The 12,149-nt window shown below is 47.2% G+C and overlaps 4 protein-coding genes across 4 annotated transcripts; 3 read left to right on the forward strand and 1 right to left on the reverse strand.

The window, feature by feature from the left end:
* The first annotated feature begins 30 nt into the window (after positions 1 to 30).
* EDB93DRAFT_77605 (uncharacterized protein) lies at positions 31 to 3,210 on the forward strand. The gene is made up of 5 exons (XM_041457428.1): positions 31 to 191; positions 256 to 333; positions 384 to 431; positions 487 to 2,827; positions 2,886 to 3,210. Exons 1-5 carry the CDS (start codon positions 120 to 122, stop codon positions 2,906 to 2,908), a joined length of 2,562 nt encoding a protein of 853 aa, XP_041302149.1. The 5' UTR covers positions 31 to 119; the 3' UTR covers positions 2,909 to 3,210.
* EDB93DRAFT_77612 (uncharacterized protein) lies at positions 2,886 to 5,873 on the reverse strand. Its single transcript, XM_041457429.1, has 4 exons — positions 5,667 to 5,873; positions 5,546 to 5,617; positions 4,010 to 5,483; positions 2,886 to 3,957 (listed from the first exon to the last, which is right to left on the reverse strand). Exons 3-4 carry the CDS (start codon positions 5,450 to 5,452, stop codon positions 3,373 to 3,375), a joined length of 2,028 nt encoding a protein of 675 aa, XP_041302150.1. The 5' UTR covers positions 5,453 to 5,483; positions 5,546 to 5,617; positions 5,667 to 5,873; the 3' UTR covers positions 2,886 to 3,372.
* A 1,831-nt stretch (positions 5,874 to 7,704) lies between these two features.
* EDB93DRAFT_1255822 (uncharacterized protein) lies at positions 7,705 to 8,674 on the forward strand (the record flags this gene model as incomplete). The annotated part of the gene is made up of 2 exons (XM_041453847.1): positions 7,705 to 8,059; positions 8,124 to 8,674. 2 exons carry the CDS (start codon positions 7,705 to 7,707, stop codon positions 8,672 to 8,674), a joined length of 906 nt encoding a protein of 301 aa, XP_041302151.1.
* A 1,809-nt stretch (positions 8,675 to 10,483) lies between these two features.
* On the forward strand, positions 10,484 to 11,423 carry EDB93DRAFT_77774 (uncharacterized protein). The gene is made up of 4 exons (XM_041457435.1): positions 10,484 to 10,800; positions 10,852 to 10,974; positions 11,025 to 11,274; positions 11,332 to 11,423. The coding sequence occupies exons 1-3, from the start codon at positions 10,574 to 10,576 to the stop codon at positions 11,209 to 11,211; spliced, it is 537 nt and encodes a 178-aa protein (XP_041302152.1). The 5' UTR covers positions 10,484 to 10,573; the 3' UTR covers positions 11,212 to 11,274; positions 11,332 to 11,423.
* The last annotated feature ends 726 nt before the right edge of the window (positions 11,424 to 12,149 follow it).

Here is a 12,149-nt window from a genome sequence, read left to right on the forward strand (position 1 = left end):
AGCGGGACGGTCCCTGGATTCATTGACAGGAGACGTCTCATATCGTGTCACATTGCAGCTGATCGAACTGCGCGTTGCTATCCGCTCGTCGAAATTTATGAAGCTGAAGTCTGCCGTTGATGTCAAAGCTTGACCTTAAAACTACCTCATCACATTTTCCTCCGACCCCTTCAGTATTGGAACTTCCTAGTGTACGCTTCCGATCTCCATCACACGAGCTTGCTGCGCATTGAACGTGTCTTCAATTTCTTACAGGAATACCTACCGCCGTATCCCGACCAAAATCTGAATGCGCCACTAAATTATTCTAAAAATTATTTGTTCAATCTACCTGTAAATACTTTGTAGTCCACTCACCTTCGTTGACTGACTTTGATTATTAGCTTTCTGCTGCCTTTGTGTCTAGAACAGGTATGGGCAGTAATATAGCGGTACGGGCCACGCATCTTGGGTTTTCTTCTTGATCATTGTTGATAAACCCTCAAGCTCCCCTCGCAAGGTGCCTGCAGGATTTGTAATTTCGCGGGGTTGAGTGCGATCCTTCAACATGGGACCTTTTGCATTCTTCTGAACAACATTCCCCCATTGATTACGGAACCTTTGAATCAAGACTATACCTGGGCCTTCTTTTGCAGATTTGCCCCCCTCGGTACTTCGTTTGACTCGCCTAGTCGAGGATCTCTACCAATGATTCGACTGGGCAGCGATCGTGCTCGCCTCATTGAAAGGCTCGAAGCGAACTTCGAGAACTCCAGTAGTCCTATGTCATGGCTACACGGACCCTCCGGTACAGGGAAATCTGTCATTGCATACACTCTTGCCAGTCGGTGCAGACAGAAAAATAGATTGGCGGGCAGTTTTTTCTTCTCTCGCAGGCATGCAAACTGCAGAAACGCACATTCTCTCGTGTTCGCACTTGCGTATCAACTTGGGCTGTCTCAACCGCAGGCGAAGGAGAAAATCGTTAAAGCCCTGGACAGTGATCCTGGTATAATCTCTCCCTCTCGAGATTTGCGCGAGCAATTCGCTCGGCTCCTCATTGAACCTCTGGAGGCAGTTGATTGGCGCTCTCCTTCGTGGGTGTTCGTAATTGATGCTATAGATCAATGTCAAGACCAAGCACCCGATCTCATTTCACTCCTTACTCGACTTCTCTCTCATATGATTGACGTGGGCCTTCACATCTTCTTCACAAGCCGTGATTATATAAATGGAGACTCGATCAAGTGTCATCTCTCTCCAATGATATCGGACATTACCCTGGACCTCACTGGCATTACTAGGAATGTTAGATTATTCCTCCGCCAATCTTTTGATAAGATACACAAGCGTCACCGTCTCCAATGTCGTAGGCCATGGCCACCGGAAGAGGTGCTCAGTTGTCTAGTGGATAGAGTGGGACCCCACTTCATTGCAGGATCCATCATCGTAAAATTTATTGAAAGCCTTGACCATGACCCCACGGACAGGATGAATTTTATTGAGCACATTTCTTTTAATCCCTCATCCCCTTCAGAGTCATTAATAGATGACCTCTACAAATCCATTATATCCACAGCCGACGACCCAGCGCAAGCATATTTTTATCTCACAATTATTGTGAACCTTGCTGGCATGCTGTCGTATTGTCAACTAGATGAGCTTCTTAACCGAGGGCCAAACCAGAAGTTTGACATCCGTTTCGCATTATCTCAATTGTCACCTCTGGTTCACACCCCAGATGGTCACGACAGTGCTGTGCAAGTCTGTCACGAATCCCTTCGCAATTTCCTGTCCGACCCTCTGCGCCGTAGAGAGCAGCTCATCTCTGAAGCCGCGGTTCATCGTCTGCTGGCTTACTCTTCTTTGCGTATCATGATAGAGGAGTTACCAAATTACAGCGCTCTCTGTTCCCGTTTATCCCAGTTAGCGACGGAAAGCAGCTCTGGATCCCTCTGTGCCTTCGACAATGCGGAAGTTCTGTCACTTGCAATGTATTCACCGCCAGAGCCTTTGCCATTTTTGTCTATGCTCTGGCATATCATGCAACGTCAGTATGCGGGACTTCAGGTTGATTCTCGCACAAAATTAGCGCTGCTATATCTCTGCCATACCTGGCAGATTTTACAGCACCTCGACTTGTCCGCAGCTGACGCCCTGCCTGCCTTCCGCTTCCTAGCAAATATTGAATCCCTACCTGTACTCTTGGCCTTTCCAATATTTCTGGCATTTGAATCTCCTAGAAGTGGCCAAACTCTGGGCCCATCGACCTTGGAGTACCACCCTCGCATAGAAACCTTGGATGCAGTGACCGACATTGTGACCAATGTGCATGCCCTCAGGGATCAAAGCAAAGCGGACTCGGGTGCACTCGACTATGCTTGTACTCACTGGGCCCATCACCTTTCTTTGGCGGAGTGGGATGATGACCTCCGCTCCGTCGTCACTGCCTTTATGGAACAAAAGCTCCTGCAGTGGCTCATGAAAGCATGGTGCCTCCAGGATCTGGAGTCCTGCCTCCGGATGTTGTGGGAGGCTCGGGAACTTTGCTTGGCAGTTAATCCGCCTATCTACTTTGATCCTGACGCGCAACGTACCGTTGCAGACACAAAGGTCGAAGAGGATGTCGAAAAATCTAATTTGGCAGCGTTGAGTGTGACAGAAGTCGTAGATGATATTGAGGTTGAGGACGACCATTTCCAAGGTCGTACCGCAGAGCACATTTACTTGTACTCGAAGTCCAGCACCGTTGCGAGCAGAACTGATGCCGTACAACGTCGTCGACGCCGCGATACTCATAAGTGCGATGTATGTGGGCAAACCTTTACAGCCGTATTCAGCTTAAAGCGTAAGTTATTTCTGCCAAACTACCTTCTTTTACGGTGTCGCTGAGATAAATGCAATAGGTCATATGCAGTCTCACGCCTGATAATCTGAATATGTGAAAGGTATGACAAATGGATAAATTTTCAATGCCTTTCAGGACAACAGATGTGAATCTTGATTTTATAAACCTGAGAGCTATTGCATGGCTGAAATTTTCAACTTTTGTATCATTAAAAGTCCCTGCAAGTGGTATATATTTCTAGACATTTGCTATGATCAGTTAGAAAGGTGGGAATAATAGGTGGTGTATGCGTAGTAAGTGTCATGCTCGCAGAGTGCTAGTATGAGTACTATATGGCGCTACAGACTGACATGTAATGATTTTTACTGATTGTAGGAATTGGACACACTGTAAAGCGAATACAAGGGTTTATCATAAAACTTGCGTTTCAGTGGTGTGACACTTTTGTAGTCACGCATTGTGTATTACTGATTTAACCGCATAGGACGGCTCTGCAAAGGTTATCAAAGTAATATAGGTGATCGTAAAGCATGATTGCAAACGAATTAGTCATTGAAATCAATGGTCTGTGCAATGGTCAGCATGGCTATACATGATTCTAAACCTTCCAAGTACCACTGTCTTTCAAACCACGACAGTAGCTTATCCCGCCAGAAGGCACGCAGAAATGTACGCAGACGTTCTTCTACAACCGTCGAATCCTGAGAGAGATACCAACCCCAATACTGGCAAGCATGTCTAAGGGCTGGTGAGCTAGACAAACTTCGCTCGCTTCCCTCTCGTACGTATTGCACGAAGTGTTTGAGCGCCGGAGGCATGTCCGACTCGTTATCAGACCCATCTGTCGAATCTATATTATCAGAAGTGGAAGGGTGGGCGTGACGAATTGCCAAGAGTATCACGACGATCAATGTTTTTGGTAGAGCTTGTAATGTCGACAAGAGTTCGAAGACGTGTAAGTCGCGAAATTCAGATCTCGTTCGGAAGTCCCTCAGTGCCGACCGAGCCTTCGATACGTCCTCAGACATATTGCAGGGCTGGACAATAGATAGAGCGCGGCAAGCAATGCCAGTCCCTGAGTGCGCATATTCACGGTACCATGTGGCCGCATATACGGTCTTGCTGCATGGCTGCGCCAAACAAAATTTTAGGAAAATCATCAAAATCTGTGCAGATGCTAACGCGAAGATACCACGTGTTTGCAATATAGGCACGAACATGATCTGATTGTGGACTTGCTTCAATAGGTATCTTCATCAGTGTCACCATTTGTTGTAGCTCATCTTTGAGGCCGGACTGGCGCAGGAACGAACTTTTCATCGTCCGCAGACTGGACTGTGCTAGGAGCTGAGATGCACACGAGAAAGACGGTTGTTGGGAAAGAAACTTGCGAAGTGACTCCATATGGAGAATCTCGACAGGAAGAGAATCATCGGTAGGAACCCTGACTATTGGGGATAACGACACGAGAATGGACGACAAATCACTTTCTGAAGATCCCAGGAGCCTCCGCAAGTGCAGAATTGCTAATGGTTTGGCGAGATTGACTACCGTGGATAGATGTCGGTATGCACGGATTAGATTTTCTGACGAGTCGATGACGAACTCGTAGAACCGGAATATTTGGGTGGGATGTAAATATGCATCACCAGGATCCTTCATAAGGCTGATTTTTTCACCCAAATCGTATGGCACTTCGTCGTCGTCGTGGGTCTCCAGAAATCTCATCATCATTGACGCAGTCCCGAACCGACCGCTTGCCCTGTCAGTGAGACAGAGGATTGTCTCATCGTCTGACTCTGATTCAGGGCATTCGAGACCGTAATTCCTATAACTCCTTTCCAGAGCGTGCTTGAAGAGGAGACGAAGGTCTTCAGTAACATCCACATCATCGAGAGCGATGTGACATATCGACTCCTCGCAGCCAATAGCTTCAAATGCATCTTCGATAGTGTGAAGAGGGCGACTAGTGATGACGATATGCAAGTGCGGGATATGCGGCTGGTGGAGGAGGTTTGACAGACATGAAATGAGCTCGCAGATGCGTTCTCCTTCGCATGCGTCAATCGCATCAATTACAAGCACCTTTGGTTCCAAATGCCCCCATGAAACCTGCACATTCTGTAATGGCTTAACTAGTAGTTCTTGGATTTGATCAGCAAGCGGCTTCCTTGGATCGAGGATAGCAGGGTCGGATCTGATGGATTGAACCACGGAGGCTTTAGCCATGTGTTTACTTTGCGAAATTTGGTAGGCCAAGGTAGGCGCAAAGAAATCAAGGCTGGCCATGCCTGGCACATCTTTATGTTGGCGGCTGAAGAAAAACGTGCCAGCCAATCTCGACTTATCTTTGAGGCGGCTGGCGATTGTATGAGCAATCGCAGATTTTCCTGTCCCAGGGGAGCCAGAGAGCCAAATAAGGGTACGGTTTGTTGCATCCAGAGTTGTTTCGATTTCTTCTATAATCTTCGTGCGGGTGCCACCTAGACATTCGAGTTTATGCCGAGGGCCCCACTTGCGACAATCATATAATGCATCGTAGACAACGACCGCACTTAAGGATTCGTATATCTTCTCTTCGCTGCTGGTGTCAGCTATCACTGTGCGAACAGCGCTGTATTTCATAACGCCCGATATGTCCAGTTCGCGAAGGGCGCTAAATCGTGCAGCCAACATTGTCAGATTTCAAGTCATACAAAATAGAGATTAAACACTCACTCAAGAGATTTTCAATGCACGAACAACAAGTAATACAGCTGATGGGATCAAACGGGGTTTGGGAGCTGCCAACTATGGGATGATAAGCACAATAGACCTTCCTTGTCAACAGATAGGTTACCTCGGTACCTCGCCACTTTCTGAATCTCTGAAGAGTGCGCAGAGTAGGTGAAGTCGTAGATACATGGTGTGTGCACTGATACAGCAATGGCCTGGGCGGCTACCAGCGTTTACACCGTGGGAGTATGAGTACTGAATTGGCGAGTGTAGACTGAAAGTGGTGAAGAGTTACCACGGTCACGCAATTTCTATCGCACAAAAGGCTTGAGCTTAACTTTCTCCAAATCCTCTGTGTTCTCTGACAATCCTCCTGTTACGGGTACAATCTAGACGATTCGATGGTCTTAAAATGGTCATCGGCCGAATGGCAGCTGGCACTTGGAGAGAGGGAAGCTTTTCAGTGCTGACAGCAGCTTCGGCAGCCCCGTGATGCCTCGGGAAGTTTAACTGAACATCATGGCAGTATCACTCAAATGACCAACTTGTGGGTGTTCATACAACGCGTCATCACACACTTCTTGTGTTGTGCACAGGTTGATCGCTAATTGCGTATAATTCTATGATGTGGCACTATAATCATGCGAGGTCGCCGGACAGAATTTCGACAGGCGAATTTCAGGCGATGCTGGGCTGTACCACTCCGTCAGAGACTTCTGTTCAATGTCTCTGATACCATTCATTTACCCTAACGGTGCAGATATCGCCGTCATCCTTTGGTCGCGGTCATCTCGGTGACGATTCACGGCATGCGGCCTTGCTGTAGATCCAGTGATTATTTATAGCACCTAGTATCATTCTTGGACAGAAGGCTCTGATATGATGCCACACAACTGCAATGCGTCTCATTTGACGAACAATGTACTGCAGTGTTGGGTTTCCAGACCTTTCGGTATTTCTGATTTTCCCCGCACCTGATGGCATCCAAGAAAGGTAGGGCAATTCACAGAATTGCCTCGTTACACCATGAACTAATCTTCCATTCTTGCAAGGAGGCATACGGCCCGGCTAATCCTGCCTGCGAAATGATGGACAATGACACCAAGCTCTCAGCGATTACTGGTCTCATGACAGTTACCGAATTTGATCCTCTTTCCACAACATGCATTTGTCAATGATGAGTCTTGGTCGAGTGTCACAAGAACGTGAGGTTTTAATTACGCCCCGAAACCTGCTAGTAAGGTTCACTACGGTCAATCCAATCTCCTTGAGTCACGAGGGGCTTAATAAGGCCCATGGGGTGTGATATGGGTCGGCTACATTGCTGCACTCCATTCATAAGGTTCAGAAAATCCTACATGGAGCAAGGCCCATGGATAGTTCCGTCTATTCCGCTTTCCCAAAATGTCGTGGAGCTGGCGAATCTGAAATTTCTTTTGGAGCCCAGTATCTGAGTCCTGGTGTCAGAGCTTCTCCCATTATATCACGATAGCAGTGTACGGATGCTATCGCGGCGTTGAGGATCAAGAAGCATAGTTATACAGCTTCAAAACTCATAACCCGTTCTGCAACCGCCCCAGCACTGCTCACTTTCCTTGGAATATTTTCTTGCTGTGTTAATTAGGCGCTAAGGCGCTTACCCTGGATCCGGAATGGCAGGCCTGGATACTTTCGCTGGGTAGTTCTGAACTAGTGTTATGTGCTGACGTGCCTACAACACATGTTGAGCGAAGCTGACATGGTTTATCTTCTGTTTGATTCCAACACGCGTAAGCAGGTAGATTGATAACATGCTGTTTAAGCCCCTTAAGGAGCCCATCACAGTTTGTTGGGTAATTGCCATTTTCGGAAGTACTTACGCCCTGTCCTCGTGGTATGGAACGCTGTATGCAAAGCCGCTCGTGGTTTTCTAGCTTCTTGTGTCTTTCTTGGTCCATATAAGACGCAGGAACTGACTGCGCGAGCCCCCGGTGGGACTTCAGAGGCCACTCTGCATATCTCTTCGGCAAAGGCCTGTTCAGGTAAGTTCTCCATCATCTCCTCAGTGGCAAACCTTGTACACATGGTATAACACGTTGCATTATGATCTCCAGCCCTCGCCCCTCACATATCTTGAAATCTCTACAAGACTTTCGCCTCCATTTTCAACAGTAACGACCTTCATGTATAAGACGAAGCACGACCTAGGGAGTCCTAATTACAATCTCAACACTCCCAAGATACCCCCCAAGGCGCTTCCACAGTCGCCACCACTCATGCCCCCTCCGAGTCGTTCTTTTAGCAGGGCCGAGCATCGTTCGTTCACAATGCCAAAGCTCTCTCTTTCGAGCTCAATGTCACGGGCGCACACGCCCAAATCTTCCACACCACAGCCCCTCAAGTCCATCCTGAAGGGCAAGACTTCCCCTCCTCGTGACTCATATGAAAGCGATGGAGAAGTTACTGCCGCCAAGAAAGGTTCGCGGAATAATGATGTATACACAGTGCCCAACTCCCTTCCGCAACATGCGCACTTGGGTGAGTCCTTGGTCCAGCTCTCTTTTCACCATTACGTACCTTATCTGATCTTGACCCGATAAAGGTCCCATGAAGGGTCCCGCACTAAACCTTCACTGGAAGCTGCTCCCCTACCATCCAAAGCGATCAAAGCGATTTCTTCACTTCGATGTTGCTTTCCCAACTCACGACATCGAGTTCAGACAGAACTCGTCTTACGGTGTTCAACGAACAAGCTTGTCTGATGCCGACTTTGATAAGTCGGCTGCAGATGAAAAGTTGGTCAAGATGACCATCAACTTTCAGCGAGGTCCATTCGAGTGGGATATCGACGTGAAGCGTGATAAAGGCATTCGTGTCCGCGATGTCTTTGAGGCGATATATGCGGCTTTCGACGTACCGCTCACTCCTCATGAGAAAAGCTTAATCCCGCACCACCGCCGTGCGGTATATGAAGAGGCATTCAGGCTTCGCTGCAAGTTAGCGCCAGGGCTTCCTATCGTCGAACAGCGCAAAGGCTGGAAGCGCGTAGACACGCTTCTGCACGAGACCCTCTTCCGTGGTCTGACGCAGCCGAAGTCAGGAGGAGACTGGGTATTGAATCTCAGCGGGTCGGTACCCGTGAACAGCCACTGAAGAACAGGCTCACGATCATTGCATATTTTTTTCTCTCTCTCACTCTATTCTTGGTGAGTACTTTTATCACCACCGCCACCACATACTTTGAACTGATGGCCATCTTCATGCAGAACTGGATTCCAGCATTTCAGCCACACTCATTTGGCTTCATGGCATCTTATCAACTCTCGCTCTTCGATTATCAGCACCTCTCAACATTCAGTCCCTTTTTAATTTTGCTCATATTTCTAAAAGTGTTATGTTTTATCCTACTCATGTGTCGCAGCCTTCTCGCTGCCTGGTTCATAGGAGCTTTAACCTAGACGGAAGACGCTCCCTACTCTGTACTTTCTCGCGATCCTGGTTTCCTTATCTTCTGGACTCTGGCTAGGATCAATTTGTCCGGATCAAGGATATCAAGTTACTACTGTTCAAGTTCATTAGTACACATCATGTTCGCATTCCCTTTCCCATAGACACTTTCCCTCGCAGTGGAAAAAAAAATAAAACATGGGTTTTATGTGTCGAAACAGATAGTGCCTTCTAACGGTTATCCGTGGAGGACGGAATCTATCGACTTCTTAGAATTCACAATCAAGACTACGTAGCACACTCTCACGACTTACAGAACCTAGGCGAATAAGATGGAAGGCCTCAAGAAGAATCGCGGACCAAACTTGGATCGTAAATCACTTACGTTTGACAGGTAGGGCTGATGAACGAATGCGTCCTGGTACTCTGAATAGAACCCGATGAACGCAAACTATGTCTCCATCAAATTTCCAGACCTGTAGCCTCGTGCCGATGTACGCCAGATAACCAGATGTGAATTTGGTAGGATAGCAAGAACTTTGCTCCAGTGATAACGGTGAAGTCACGGCACGGCGAATTCATTGGAACGTTTAATGAAAGGTTAGTGTTAATCTGGAAGGATGGTTCCCTACATCGCCCTCACAATCAATAACTCACTTTTTTTAGAGATGGTGACATCCAGGCCTCCGCAGGAGGTTCCAAATCTACCATATATACGGTTCACCGCCGATCAGTGTTGTGCAGCCTATGAATTCCTCGCACCAGGTAAGCGCCAAAAGATTGAATTGGTGTGCATGTGACCGGATATCCACGGTGCTCATCCAGGTGAACTTTTCTGGATGTGAAATCGGCTGTAAGATGCACCAGCTATCAAGGATTGGTCCTTGTCTGTTCTTACACGTACGGAGCGGAACAAGTGACGTGTGATAAACTGGAACAAGACTAGGTCAGAAGGCATATTTGCGCGGATAGACTGACATGCAAACCTTTCAATGGCCGTTGGTACTATTTTTTCTTGATGGTACGCAAAGCGCCCACTCTGAAGGGTCAAAACTGTTGCTATCGACTGATCGATGGGAGGAAACCAAGGGATGGCTCATCGTAATATGGAATCATACTAAGTACAATTTCGAATTCAATGAGCAGATGATGATAAATTGATCTATAACCACCAGACTCGTGACCAGCCGCCTTAAATGACATTAATATTGACGAGCTCGGAGGACGCACAGGTGGTACCGTACAGGGTAAGGCGGCTGTTCAATGTTGATCCACATTACCATCTTCGGGAAAGATAAGACGACTGGCGAGGACACCAGTATAACAGCTGCAGTGATATTGAACCACACTGCCAATCGATTTCGTTGTCGATTTTCGAGTCATCGACTCATCATGCATCATGTTCACAGTTCAGTGGCGGCCTTCGCCGAGGTTGGTTGCCTGCTGCATCTGGCAAGAATTTACCACGATGCAGACCTCTGATTTCAAAATTCCCACCTATGCACTTGGACTGCAGCACAACACTACTTCGACTTCCGAGTCAGATCCGAGATCTGAATAAAGACTCTCTTGGAACGGTGGGAAGTCTAATGTAATTCGCTGCGCATGCAATATTTTGGCCCATCTTCAGACACCAATCGAATCTCATTGAAGATTTCCCTTCGTGTGAGGCCAAAACTTGAAGTTGTTCGTCAAGGACATCCTTTTAACTCTGAAACGGATTTGGCACGATGCACTAGTACCATGTCCTCTCTAGTGCGTTTCCCTCGCATGCCAGTCATATCACCGAGTGTCGCCTCCGCCAGTTGCTTTGTTTTGTGGATGGCATCAAGGCAAGAAACAAACTGCGTTGGTGTGGAACTGATCAACTGTGACGGTACCAGGCCAGAATCAAGGGAAGAACTATCTTCCAACCAATTAACGACCGATTATCAGCTCAGTCACGGTGCACATCTCAGGCAATCCGTGCCTGATATTCCGATTCGCAAGAAATCAGCAATCAACATGTACGTTCCGTATGTACTTAATATAACTAATCCTTTGACATCATGCCAAGTAGCATGATTTATGTCCTCTGCAATCTTATCGCTTTCTTTCTACTGGTTCTGGACGTAAACCTAGTCTCTGTACCTGTTACGGTCCTTGCGGACAGATCTTCCCAACACCCTACCTACCCTACCACCTTCACTCTTGACGTTGCTTTGATTGATCGAACAATCCTGCCAATTGCTATGCGAGATTGAACTTTCGGATGGGGCGACAATGTGACAAACCAGGTATACTGGTGCAGATGAAGTTCGACCCGGGTAGGCTATCGACAGATGGTGTCGTTAACTCTTCGCTGATCCATCAATTTTTTGCAGTCGAATACGGCCTTTGATACCTTGATAACCCATTGACTTTCTTATTAGGCCGTTTGCAGCAAGATACGAGGCTAACATCGACACTGAATACTAATCTCGCAGCGGGACAATATATTTTTCGTGATAATGCCAGCTGGGCAAAAAAAAAAATGACATTGAAATAGTTCGAAATGTCACCAAACGTCAGTCCGCAGTCCACTAAGCGCCCAATGATTACAGCCTAACGCGACAAACGGAAGGTTGCTTTGACACACCCCTTGCGACGGGCACGGGGGTGTGACAAGACAGCTACGAAACGACACCATGCCAGTAGGTGGGAACTCCCTCATCAAATTCTCGCCGCCATCGTGTTTACTACATACGAGAAAGTCAATTTCCCTTATGGATCGCAATCTGCATAGCTCTCATTTCGACGATATCCGAGAAATCATCTTGAACAATGTCTACGTAAATTTACGTTACATGTCAACTGCATAGGACCTGTAAAGAGACTCCTGAGGGACATTCCCGATGCTACGGCGTCACTGCTCAATGGGCAGATCTTGTACTCAAAACTCGAGAATAAAGGTGTCTATCGTTGTCCTGCTTACTTTATTCTGCTCTAATGACCCATCCACAGTCACTTGTCTTGATTTGGACGCCATCAATCACATTAATCTGTGCCTTTAGGATTCTTTCACACCGACGCCGCCACTATCTAGACTTTTCATAATGATTTTGGTTCAATTGCCATTCTGACTGTCGTTTCAGCATGTCTCATGACATTAATATTGTCCAAAAACAGTTCTGTACACAAGCTTTGCGACTCTCGACGTATT

The sequence above is a fragment of the Suillus bovinus genome, assembly GCF_016758785.1.
Source record: "Suillus bovinus strain UH-Sbo-P2 chromosome Unknown EDB93scaffold_103, whole genome shotgun sequence".
Lineage (NCBI taxonomy): Eukaryota > Fungi > Basidiomycota > Agaricomycetes > Boletales > Suillaceae > Suillus > Suillus bovinus.

Coding starts and splice junctions, on each gene's coding strand:
- EDB93DRAFT_77605 (XM_041457428.1), top strand. CDS start 120: ATGTCAAAGCTTGACCTTAAAACTACCTCATCACATTTTCCTCCGACC. Junction 334..383: donor ATTATTTGTTCAATCTACCT/GTAAATACTTTG, acceptor TTTGATTATTAG/CTTTCTGCTGCCTTTGTGTC. Junction 2,828..2,885: donor AGCCGTATTCAGCTTAAAGC/GTAAGTTATTTC, acceptor TAAATGCAATAG/GTCATATGCAGTCTCACGCC.
- EDB93DRAFT_77612 (XM_041457429.1), bottom strand. CDS start 5,452: ATGAAATACAGCGCTGTTCGCACAGTGATAGCTGACACCAGCAGCGAA. Junction 3,958..4,009: donor CAAACACGTGGTATCTTCGC/GTTAGCATCTGC, acceptor TGTTTGGCGCAG/CCATGCAGCAAGACCGTATA.
- EDB93DRAFT_77774 (XM_041457435.1), top strand. CDS start 10,574: ATGCAATATTTTGGCCCATCTTCAGACACCAATCGAATCTCATTGAAG. Junction 10,801..10,851: donor GTTTTGTGGATGGCATCAAG/GCAAGAAACAAA, acceptor TGACGGTACCAG/GCCAGAATCAAGGGAAGAAC. Junction 10,975..11,024: donor AAGAAATCAGCAATCAACAT/GTACGTTCCGTA, acceptor CATCATGCCAAG/TAGCATGATTTATGTCCTCT.